This window comes from Dermacentor silvarum, chromosome 6 (genome assembly GCF_013339745.2).
Source record: "Dermacentor silvarum isolate Dsil-2018 chromosome 6, BIME_Dsil_1.4, whole genome shotgun sequence".
In the NCBI taxonomy this organism is placed as follows: domain Eukaryota; kingdom Metazoa; phylum Arthropoda; class Arachnida; order Ixodida; family Ixodidae; genus Dermacentor; species Dermacentor silvarum.
Window position 1 is genome coordinate 58,160,027 of NC_051159.1, and position 13,025 is coordinate 58,173,051.

A 13,025-nucleotide genomic window follows, 5' to 3' on the forward strand; every position below is an offset into this window, starting at 1 on the left:
GACGCAGCAATTGAAGTAAGAGGTAAGTTACCAAGAAAACCAGGAGGTACGCTCTCCCACGTGACAAAGGACCTAATAAAGAAACGGCAAAACATGAAAGTATAAAATTCGAGAGATCAGATAGAATTCGTTCAACTGTCGAAACTGATCAACAAGAAGAAAGTAATGCATATCCGAAAATATAACGTGGAAAAGATTGGGGAACCAGTAAAATATGGACGCAGCATGAAATCAGTGAGAAGAAAACTTTGCATAGGACAAGGTAAGATGTATGCACTGAAGAATAAGCAGGGTAGTATTGTAGCGGCAATGCGCAGAGGTTTGAAGAAGGCAAAGCGGTGGCGTTTAGCGCGCGCTTGAACTGAGCGGTTGATCGTACTGGACTGGTTTTCGCCTTCGGCTGCTCCCTTCACGTGCTCTCATCCATTATCACCTGTAAATAAACCAACACCTTCGTAACAATTTGGCGGAGGTGCTGGGTACATCGCCCTGGACGACCACGCAGCTCTACCGATTTCGCGACGGAGCAGACGCTTGGCTGGCTTGCCACCACAGGCAGTGGACATGGAAGATTCGATAGAAGGCGCCATCGGCGCGGAGCCCCAAGACCATCGCATAGGCCAGGCTGGCTACGGGACCCCGGGGCGACATAGAAGCACCTTTTCGCGCAAGCCGGATGAAGACGTGGAAGACTGGTTGAAGCACTGCCACAGAGTGAGTCGCCACAACCGCTGGAGTACTACGAAGCAGCTCGAGAACGTGGTATTCTTTCTTGCCGGGAAAGCACTTCTCTGGTTTGATAACCATGAGAGCGTGTTGACAACCTGGGACGATTTCGTCGACGAATTTAAGAAGTGCTTTGGTGACTCGATGTCTAAAAAGAAGAAGGCTGAGCAGTCGTTTTCACGCAGGGCTCAATTACCTGGCGAGACATGCACAACTTACATTGAGGCTGTCTTAAAATTATGCGGAATAGTGAGCGCGACAATATCTGATGAGGATAAAGTGGGGCATCTCCTGAAAGGAATTGCAGAAGATGTTTATACTTTTCTGATAACGAAAGAAGACCTCAGAACCCCTTCCGACCTAAGACAGCACTGCCGGACGTTTGAAGCCTTAAAATGCGTAGAATTTTACCAAAATTTGGGAGCTTAGACAATGTCACCACTGTTGCAAGTTTGACACTCCCATCTGATGCCGAAATTTCTTCGGTAATACGGCGAGTAGTAAAAGAAGAGCTTGCTCTGCTTCGAGTTGCCGACCCAGCTCATGAGTGTCATCAATGCGCCTTTGACCAGCGCTCTCATGCACCACAGACATCTTGGTCTCGCCAGAGTTCTCCGGAACCTCGTGTGACCTATACCGAGCGGTTTGAAAGCAGGAACATGCGCCCTCTCGGAAATCAGGGACGTAGGCCACTTCCACCCCAAAGATTTCCTACTCGGGCTCCTTCTCCCGTCTACAACCAACCAGCCAGCCCGTTCTCACCGGGGACGACAAATCGCGACTCCAGCACATGCCACCACTGTGGTCTGCCTGGACACATCGCTAGGTACTGCCCTCACCGCCAGCAGCGAGCTCCTCGATTTAATGCTTACACCACTTCTACGTCCGCAGTCGAGCCGTGGTCGTTCCCCAGTTCCTTTCAACGACGGCAACAGGAACGCGCAACACGAGCTGACTCCCCGATGTCCGACCGCAGCATTACCCCGCCACCGACGCGACAACGGTGATCCCCGTCCCCGCGTCGTCGTCCTCGGTCACCGCCACCGCTGGGAAACTAGCTGGCGCGACAGATGGGGGCGAGGCCGCAGTACGATCACCTTCATCAAGACCCCCTTGTGCAGTGATGTTAAAGAACAAAGTGTGTGTTTATGTAGACAGTGTGAGTACGGTTGCATTAGTTGATACCGGGGCAGCAGTCTCGATAACGAGTCTGGCTTTCAAAAATCGTCTTGGAGAAAAAGTATTGTTCGTTTGGGACCGGAACGCTACCTTTCGCGGTGTTGGTGGAGAACTCTTGCACCCAATCGGTGTTTGTTGTGTATCGATCAACATCGGTAGTCAAAAGTTTAGGACTGAACTTACTGTGCTCGCACGTGCTACCCATGACGTTATCTTAGGTATTGATTTCTTGCGTGAATTTGTGACGACTTTGGATTGTGGTAGTGGCGCCATTTCTCTGCGCAGCGCAATGCGTACTCCCGTGACCGAATGCAATAATGATATATCGGACGTTTTCTCGGTGTCACAAGATGTTTGTGTGCCCGCACGGACAGCAATGCTCGTACCCGTACACTCTTCTAGTCCTCGTAAGGGATCCTGCTATGGTTTAGTCGAGCCTAATTTGAACAACGCGCTCAAGAAAAATGTGATAGTGATTCGCCGCCTCATGCTTGCCGTCGACGTCTCTACCCACTTGTGGACACTAAATTTCTCAACACAACAGATATCTCGGCCGGCAGGACTTAAATTGGAAAGCTTTGACGAAGAAACTACGATGACTGTCCAAACCGTGGAACTGTCGTCTGCCGGAGCGAAATCCCATCCTGATTCCTACCCTTATTATTACCTTGACTTTGAGCGCATGATCAACAAGTCGCTGCCTTCTGCTGAGCGGCGTCTCCTTCATCAGGTGCTGGAAAGTTACGCTTCAGTGTTTGATTTTGCGCGATACCAAAAATCAACCAATACGCTGCCGCCGTCTCGTACGCAACATCAAATCAATACCGGGCAAGCGTCGCCAATTCGTCAGAAGTCTTACCGTGTTTCGCTTTATCAAAGGAAAATCATCGCCGAGCAGGTGCAAGATATGTTGCGGAAAGGAGTCATACAAGAATCATGCACTCCGTGGGCCGCTTCGGTGATTCTCGTCAAAAAGAAGGAAAACTGGTGGCGGTTTTGCGTGGTATACCGCCGTCTCAACACCGTCACAAAAAAAAAAGTCGTGTACCCACTGCCACGTATAGATGATGCCGTCGACTGTCTGCACTCCGCGTCATATTTTTCTTCCGTTGACTTGCGGTCAGGATACTGGCAAATTCCTATGCGCCCCTCGGACAAGGAGAAGACAGCCTTCGTAACACCCGACGGCCTCTTTGAGTTCAACGTTATGCCTTTCGGCTTGTGCAATGCTCCGGCGACATTCGAGAGGTTTATGGATACAGTGATCCGCGGACTCAAATGGGAAATTTGTATGTGCTATCTATATGACGTGATTATTTATGGCACGACGTTTTAAGAGCATAATCACCACTTATCGATCGCGCTTTACTGCATACGGCGAGCTGGCCTTATTTTAAATTCCAAAAAGTGTCACTACGGTGAGCGTGAAGCTCTTGTACTGGGCTTTCTGGTCGACAACCAGGGAATACGACCAGATCCACGAAATATTACGGTGGTTCGTAACTTTCAGCAACCAAAGACGGTGAAAGACCTCCGAAGTTTCTTGGGCCTTGGCTCATATATCCGCCGATTTATCACGAATTTCGCACAGCTTGCTTCTCCTCTGACGTCCCTTCTGCACAAGGAAACGCCATACGTGTGGACGGATTCATGTGAGGCTGCATTTCAGCAAGTGAAGTTTTTACTGACTTCCGGACCGGTCCTGATGCACTTCGATCCCGCTGTCTTCACTGAACTGCATACTGATGCTAGTGGTGTTGGTGCTGTGCTCGTTCAGTTCTGCAACGGTCGGCAGCATGTCGTCGCTTATGCTAGTCGGACACTTACCAAAGCGGAGAAGAACTACACCGTCACCGAATTGGAGTGCTTAGCAGTTGTATTCGCCATTCAGAAGTTCCGGCCGTATTTTCACGGCCGCGAGTTTACCATAGTGACTGACCACCATTCGCTGTGCTGGCTTGCTCGGCTGCGCGACCGGTCCGGCCGATTAGCCTGTTGGGTGTTGCGCCTTCAAGAAGAGTACAGCTTTTCAATTACCTACAAGAGCGGACGATGCCAAACGGGATGCCGGCTGCCTCTCGCGCCTCCCGTCACCCTATGCAAACACTGAGGACGATGATTTCGACAACATTTAGTCTCAATTTCGTCCGACTTCCCAGACCTCAGTAGCTTCAAGAACAAGCAATATCGTGACCCTGTCTTGAAACATTTATTAGAATCTGCGCATGATTCACCAGGGCAGCCATTACTATTTCTAATGGTTTGCTCTACAAGAAGAATTACTCAGCTGACGGCCCACCATTGCTCTTAGTATTGCCAGCAAACCTGCGCCCTGCGGTTCTTCGTTCGATGGACGATGACATTACATCCGGCCACCTTGGCTTCGCACGCAAGCTACACTGGTTCCGCCAGAGGTTTTACTGGCCGAAACTCTGGAAAACGACGAAGCAGTACGTAACCAGCTGTGCTGTTTGTCAGCGCCACAAGCAAGCAGCGACTGGCCCTGCAGGTTATTTGCAACCTGTCACGCCACCGACGTCGCCTTTTGAAAAAGTTGGCATTGACTTGCTCGGACCACTCCTGAAGATATCTGGCCACCGATGGATTATAGTTTGAGTGGATTACTTTACACGTTACACGGAAACAGCGGCACTTACATCAACCACAGCAGATGATGTCCCTTCCTGCTTCACCGCGTCATATTACGTCACAGCGCTCCACGGGTTGTTATCAGCGATCGTGGACGGCAATTTACTGCCGACGTTGTTGAAGGATTTCTGGGGCTTTGTGGTTCTTCTTATCGGCATTCCTCTCCTCATCATCCGCAAACTAATGGTCTCACTGAGCGGATGAATCGCACCCTTACCAACATGCTGTCCCTATATGTCGACGGTGACCACAAAAACTGGGACGCCGTCTTGCCTTTCGTTACGTACGCGTGCAACAGCGCCAAGCATGAAGTTACGGGATATGCGCCGTTCTTTTTGCTTTACGCACGCAATCCACGGAGCTTTCTGCACAATCTCCTTCCCTTCCAGCATCATGAAGACCTGTCCATCGCTCAGACTTTGTGTCGTGCAGAAGAAGCACGGTGACTCGCACATCTGAGGACATTGTCTTCACAGGGCCACAGCAAGAGCCTCTACGATGCTCGGCATATTCCCGTGAGCTTTTCGCCCGGTGACTATGTATGGCTGTGGACACCAGTTCGCAAAAAAGAGCTGTACCGCAAGTTTCTCGCCAACTACTCTGGACCCTTCGTCATCCTCGCTCGTCTAAGTGACGTAAGCTACGTTGTCGGCCAAGTGACTGCAAATAATCAGCGCTCGCGCGTGACTTAAGTTGTTCATGTGGCTCGCCTCAAGCAGTATTATCACCGACCCATTTAACTCGCTCGGCGAGCTTCGTCTTCTCCCGGGGAAAATGTAGCGGCAATGCGCGGAGGTTAGAAGAAGACAAGGAGGAGGCGTGGTGAGCGTGCTTGAACTGGGCGGTTGAGCCTACCGCACTGGTTTTCGCCTTCGAAAGCGTACCGCACTGGTTTTCGCCTACATGTTTTTCAGAGTTAAGAAGCCCGAGAATAACTCGCAGAAAGCCCGAGCCCGGCCCGGGCCCGCGTCAAAAAACCCGAGCCTGGCCCGGGCCCCGGTCAAAAAGCACACGCCGTGCCCGAGCCCGGCCCGAGCCCGTGAAAAAACTACTCTACCCGGCCCGACCCGGCCCGTGGGCCGGGCCGGGCCCGGGCTTTCGGGTAAGCCCGAGCGTGTGCAGTGCTCTAGGAAGAATTCTATATGACCTGTAGACTGCCCAGAGCAGCCAAGCTACTTTCATTCGAAGTTGTGATGAACAGGATACAGAGGCTCCTTCTTTAACTAGCGATGAAGTTAAAAGGGCCTTGAAAGACATGGACAGGGGAAAGCTGCCGGAGGAGATGCAATAATATTCGATTTGATCAAAGGTGGAAGAGATATGCGTGAAAACCTTGTGGCCCTTTATATACAATGCCTCACGACTTTAAGTGTACTAGAAAGCTTGAAGAACACCAACAATATACTCATTCAAAAGAAGGGAGACGTTAAAGAATTGATTATTATAGACGCAATAGCTTGCTTTCAGTATTGTATAAAATATTCATCGGGATTATTTCGAATCGAATCAGGTCAACACTTGACTTCAGCCAACCAAGTAAACAGGCTGGCTTTAGGAAGGAATATTCTATGATGGATCATATCCATGTCATCAATGAAGTAATAGAGTAATCTGCGGAGTACAATCAACATCTCCATATGGCTTTCATAGCTTATGAAAAAGCATTTGATTCCGTAGAGATACGAGCCGTCACAGAGGCATTGCATAATCAACTAGTACACGTGGCATACGTGAATATATTGGCAAATATCTACAAGTATTGTACAGCAACCTTGATTCTCCACAATAAAAGTAGAAAGATACCTATCAAGAAAGGAGTCAGGCAACGATACACAATATCTCCAATCGTATTCACTGCATGCTTAGAAGAAGTATTCAAGCTCTTAGATTGGGAAGGCTTAGGAGTGAGATCAACGACGAATATCTCAGCAACCTGCGCTTTGCAGATGACGTTGTCCTATTCAGCAACAATGGGGACGAATTAAAGCAAATGATAGAGGACCTTACCCGAGAAAGTGTAAGAGTGGGGTTGAAGATTATTATGCAGAAGACACAGATAATGTTCAATAGCCTGGCAAGGGAACAAGAATTCAGGATCGCCAGTCAGCCTCTAAAGTCTGTAAAACAGTATGTTCATCTAGGTCAATTGTTTATCTAGGTCTAGGTTGGAGTGCATACGGCAGGCATCGCTAAATCCTGACTGGAAGCTTACTACTGTCATTGAAAAGAAATGTCTACGATCACTGCTTTCTACCGGTGTTAACATTAGGGGCAGAAACTTGGAGGTTAACAAAGAAGCTTCACAACAAGATAAGGACTGCACAAACAGCGATGTAACGAAAATGTTACGCCTAACGTTAAGAGACAGGAAGAGAGCTGTGTGGATCAGAGAACAAACGGGGATAGCCGATATTCCAGCTGAGATTAAGTGGACAAAATGGAACTGGGCAGGCCAAGTGATACGTAGGATGGAAAACCGCAGGACCATTAGAATTGCAGAATGGATACCAAGAGAAGGAAAGCGCAGTCGAGGACGGCAGAAAACTAGATGGGGTGATGAAGTTAGGAAATTTGCAGGCTCAAGTTGGAATCAGCTAGCGCAAGACAGGGGTAATTTGAGATCACAGGGAGAGGCTTTCGTCCTGCAGTAGACATAATGTAGGCTGATGATGATGATGACGATGATGATGAATGCGGTCATATACAGAAACTCGTTAAGTGTCGTAAAAACATTGATGTCATGCTGCAAACGCACAAATACAGTAATTGCAGATCTTTTCTCTCTGCTATGTAATATTTATGCCTCTGGCCAACATGTAACGTATGCTGGGTGCCTGGACACAGGTATTGAAGGTAACGTGCGTGCAGACTGATGGCTACTTCCATAGCTACGAAAGCTTGCAACATGGCCATAGCTGCTCCTCCGCTCATAGACCTAAAGCTTTATTTGCAGAAGAAACCAAGAACCTACTGGCTACATAAGTGGGACGCTCAAATCCTTAAAAAGCTCCACGTAGTTAAGCCAAATTTAGGGTATTGGCCACCACTGAGCAAGTCAGACGAAGCGATGTCCTATTCTAACGTCTCAGAATATGGCGCACTTATGGTACACATAGTTCTTTCGTGACTACCGGTGAACATCCATTGTGTGGTAGATGTGGGGAGACGCTCAGTTTTCATCATGCCGTCGTGGAATGTCGCGAAACACAAGCCGAGAGGAAAAGACTCTTCTCTATTAGCATACAAGCAGTGTATATCACTTCACCAGGTACGGTTTCTGTGCAGAGAAACGCTATTTGACATGAAGCCCGTTTTAGCCTTTTTAAATGACATTCACATGCTCCATGTTTTCTACCCAAGAAATTCGTAGCATGCCCACCTGCGAGAAGCCACTGTTACGATGACATACTTTGCCAAATGAGAAGCAGTCATGGATCATTGACATTTATCGCGTTCCACACTTAAAGGCGAAGTTTAAGCGTCCTCCAAATTCTAGAGCCAGCAATGACAGCGACCACAGCACATGCCTCTGGCCCCGTGTACTCAAGGCCCCGAGTACTCAAGGTACTCGGTGAGGCGGTTGCGCTACTAGCAATTAACAATCATTGTCCTTTTTAAATTCATGTTACGCTATCGCAACCTTGTGGCACATCTCATAGTCATCGCATACACCAGTTCAGTCATTATAATAATTGTTTTTCCTATATTTTAAGGCAATTTGCAGCTCTGAGTTTTAGGCCTCTATACAGCCACGTCACATGAACCATTAGTCTACTGAGTACTCACCATTGTTGCTTTGGCGCTCTTTGGCCACACTATCATCACAACACGACACGACATATCATCATCATCATCATCATCATCATCATTTTTGCGCTTGTGGCTTCAGACGTTCTTGAGGCTATGTTTACTACGCATTATCTGCCTTTATTGGTCCAAATCTTCAAGCGATTCTGTTTTTAAAGCGAACCTTTCTCACCCCCTTTCGTACGCTGTTCGAAGGCAAAACAATATTGTTACGGGTAACTCTCCGTCAAGAGGGTTTATTGAGACGCAACCGACGGTCTTGGGGGCCAGCCGAGGATCCGCTATCGGCAGGCGAACGTCTTCTTCTTCTGCCCTCTCGTCGTACCCCGTGTCCCACTACTGCTTGCGGCACATACCCAAATCATACAAGACTTTCATGGATGTAACACATCCCCCCACGTAGACGAAGCCCACCGAGCAAGTTCAAACAGCATCTCGGGTGGTGCAGGGCTTCAAGCGGGCAACATGAGTCACTTCAGTCTTTGAAGAGCGTCGACCATTTGAAAGGAGACGTGCTAAGCGGTATGTCAATTCGCGGGTTAAGTAAGAATACACGTGTATTCGGTAAGAATACACGTGTATTCTTACCGATTTCTTTAATTTTCTACTTGCTATTTTTACTCTTAACCGCACGCTTCTTAATACGCCAATCTCTTAATCTTTCTCTATTGCTTGTATGTCTTGATTATTGCTTATTTTTCAAATGTCCGGAGCCCACACTATTACTTGTTTTATGAGAAAACTGCAAGTGCTTTCTGGGAATATCTGAGGTTCCATGAACAGGAAATAACATTTACGTGGAAGCAAGCGTGGTCACTCCGGCGTACGCAGTCTTCCCAAAAAGTGGAACGGACAAAGAGATAAGAGTTAGACATTTCGAAAACAATAAAAAAGGCATCAAGAAACTGTCCCAACGGCTGCCAGGAGGCCGCCATCTTGAGTTAGACTGTGGTGTATTGGTACAATTGGGGGTGGTACCGTCTCCACCTCCCAAGCAGGAATTGCGGGTTGGATTCTGAATGAATGTACTTTTTTATTCGTAATTTATTTCCTCGATATTTTACATTCTAGAGTAGCGAGAATGTTCTAAATAGCGAATAAACATTATTTACACGCGTGCCTGCGTCCTTCTTCCATGCTGTCGCTGTGGTCCGTTTCTTCGCGCAGTTAAACATTGATCCGATGATTGGTTTCGAGCCCTGTTGCTTCAGCACATCAGTCTGATGCACTAACCATTCGGCCACAAACTACCCAGTGACCCAGGTAGGCGGCAAAATGGTTAGATACAGACATAGATGCCCGAAGAAAGAGCATGACTTACCGTAAGAATGCTAACACATTAAAATGTCTATGGGTATGCTAAAAACAACACTTAAACTTCATTGAAAATGTCTGCTGTATAATTCGGTAATCCGTCTGTTCTTCAGCAAAGCCTTCACGACGGTTTGTGAGTGGTTCATTTGAAGCAAAGAAGTGCCAGCCGAAAAAAATGGCAATGTATAGCTCTTGTTGCGTACACTGCAACAGGCCCCATGGAATTCCAAGTGGATCCTAACAATTGTTTTGGTATGGACATTCTCTCTAACCGAATTCGTCAAATAATGGTTTCTGGTAGAGAGCAAGGCAGTGCACGCAATGTCAAGAGCACGTCCTGGTGTCAGTGAGTAGGATATGCATGTATACCACCTGGGTGCAAACGAACATCTGTCTTAACATTTGCTGAACAAGTGCAGAAGAGATGGTCCCTCCAACCATTACACCTACCTGCTTCCAAATTACTGGCTCGCAGATAGCTTTTGTTGTGAACTGACCGAAACCTACTAAAGCTCCGCGCCGTGCCTCCGGTAAAGGGACGGCAACCAACCTGGACAACATTAAACCAACGGCAAAGCGTAACAACTCTCGCCTCCCAGCGCCCGGCTACGTGCGTAAAGTGGTTGCTCAAGGCACTGGTGGACAAGCTACGGCGGAAAACGCGTTATATATGATATGATGACAGAGCGTGCGACAAACGCTTTCACATACGGCATTGTGCAAACATGTAGAAGTTGTGAAATGAGTTTTATTGATGCAGGCGTAGATGTAGGTCCTTCGGATAGACTGGCACAGAACGGGCGGCTAAACAGTTACGTCGGGCAGCGCTCTTAGCGGTAACTTCGGCGTCGTCTTTTGCGGAGCGATCACGATGCTGCTACTGCTGGTGTGCATCATCTGCAGACCATGTTGCACGTCTTCTTCATCACAATCCCCCGGGATAAAAAGCAGCCATCCTGGCGACTCAAACAGTAGTGATCACGAGCGGCTCACGGTAGGGCTTAAGGCGATCGACGTGAACAATGTCGCGTCCACGACAACGGACGTCAGAGGGGGGTGTCAGTGGTTCGATTAGGTAATTCACCACAGACGTGCGCTGGACAATGCGATAAGGTCCATCGAAGCGGGGAAGAAGTTTTGAAGAGAGCCCAGGAGCATGCGCAGGTACTGACAGCCAGACGAGGTCGCCGGGAGAGAAGACAGGTTGCTCACAGTGAGCGTCATGGAGCCTTTTCTGGCGCTGTTGCTCAGCGGTGGTGAAGTGGCGCGCTAACTTGCGACACTCCTCGGCATGACGTGCTGCAGTCGAAACGGGCACACACTCAGAAGCATCGGGCTGGTAGGGTAGCAGGGTGTCCATGGTGTGGGATGGGTGACGGCCATAAAGCAAAAAGTAGGGAGAAAATCCAGTGGTAGTCTGGGTTGCAGTGTTGTAGGCGAACGTAACAAATGGTAGGATAAGGTCCCAATCTGTGTGGTCAGATGCGACGTACATGGCCAGCATGTCACCCAGGGTCCGGTTGAAACGTCCCGTGAGTCCATTCGTCTGGGTGTGGTAGGCGGTGGTTGTCCTATAAATAACGTGGCACTGAGCCAGAAGAGATTCGACAACCTCAGAAAAAGACGCGCCCTCTGTCGCTGAGAAGTTCACGAGGTGGGCCGTGACGGAGGATGAAACAGCGGAGCAGGAAGGAGGCGACGTCGCGCGCAGTGGCGGAAGGTGGTGCCGCAGTTTCAGCATATCGCGTAAGATGGTCGACGGCGACGATGATCCAGAGGTTACCGGCGGGTGTCATAGGAAGCGGACCATAGAGATCAATGCCCACTCTATCAAATGGTCGGGCGGGACAGGGAAGGGGCTGCAAAGCTCCAGCTGAACGGCAAGGCGCAGATTTCCGACGTTGGCAGTCCGTACATGAACGAACGATTTTGCGGACGTATGTAAACATTCCGCGCCAGTAGTAGCGCTGACGAAGTCGTTCATATGTTTTGAAGACTCCAGCGTGGGCGCACTGCGGGTCAACGTGAAAGGATGCGCAGATAGTGGAGCGCAGGCTGCGCGGTATGACGAGTAGCCATTTACGGCCGTCAGATGCGTAGTTGCGTCGGTGCAGAAGGTCGTCGCGAATGGTGAAGTGAACAGCTTGGCGGCGGAGTGCGCGAGAGGCTGGCAGCGTGGGCGTCTCAGAAAGTAGGTCGCGGAGGACCGCTATCCAGGGGTCATGGCGCTGCTCTGAAGCAATTCTGTCGATGGTGAGAGGCAGGACGATGGCTGTTAATGTTGACAGGCAACTAAGGTCGGTAGGCAGAGGAGACCGTGACAGTGCATCGGCATCCGAGTGCTTGCGGCCAGAGCGGTAGACGTTAATGTCGAACTCTTGAAGTCGAAGAGCCCATCGGGCAAGGCGGCCACATGGGTCTTTCAAATTTGATAGCCAACAAAGGGCGTGATGATCTGTGACGACGTCAAACGGGCGGCCGTACAAGTAAGGGCGGAACTTGCTAAGGGCCCATACGATGGCTAAGCATTCTTTTTTAGTCATAGTACAGTTGGTCTCAGCTTTGGTGAGGGTACGGCTGGCATAAGCAAGAACGCATTCAGGTTGCCCGGGGTTTCGTTGTGCTAGCACGGCGCCGAGACCTGTTCGGCTGGCGTCTGTGTGTACCTCCGTCGAAGCTTCAGGATCGAAGTGACGCAGAATAGGAGGTGAAGCGAGAAGACGTCGTAAAGTAGTGAACGCCTCGTCGCAGCCTGGAGACCATGATGACAGGTCGCCGGAGCTACACAGAAGCTGTGTCAGAGGGCGTATTATGGACGCGAAGTTGCGAATGAAAGGTCGAAAGTATGAACATAAGCCGACGAAACTGCGAAGTTCTTTGAGATTTGTCGGCCTAGGAAAGTCAGTAACGGCACGCAATTTCGCGGGATCAGGTTGGACGCCGTGCTTAGACACGACGTGGCCAAGAATAGTTAGCTTTCGAGCGGCAAAGTGGCATTTTTTTAGATTAAGTTGGAGCCCATCGTTGGTAAGACACGTCAGAACGTACTTGAGGCGTGTGAAGAGGTGTCGTAAAATCCGGAGCGAAGACGACAATATCGTCGAGGTAACACAGACACGTTTGCCATTTCAATCCACGCAAAACAGTGTCCATCATTCACTCGAACGTTGCGGGGGCATTACAGAGGCCGAAGGGCATCACGTTGAACTCAAAATGCCATCAGGGGTAACAAATGCAGTTTTGGGCTTGTCAGCGGCGGCCATGGGAACCTGCCAATACCCTGAGCGCAAGTCGAGTGAGGAGAAGAATTCAGAGCCCTGTAAAACAGTCAAGGGCATCATCTATTCTCG

At 49.3% G+C, this 13,025-nt stretch overlaps 1 protein-coding gene across 1 annotated transcript in view; it reads left to right on the forward strand.

Moving 5' to 3' along the window:
• Positions 1–564: 564 nt before the first annotated feature.
• LOC119456675 (ataxin-8-like) overlaps positions 565–13,025 on the forward strand; it is a gene marked incomplete at its 3' end in the record, with an annotated part of 102,402 nt that continues 89,941 nt past the window's right edge. The window contains exon 1 of the mRNA XM_037718500.2: positions 565–714. Within this exon, the coding sequence (XP_037574428.2) occupies positions 565–714 (150 nt within the window). The remainder of the gene's footprint in view (positions 715–13,025) is intronic.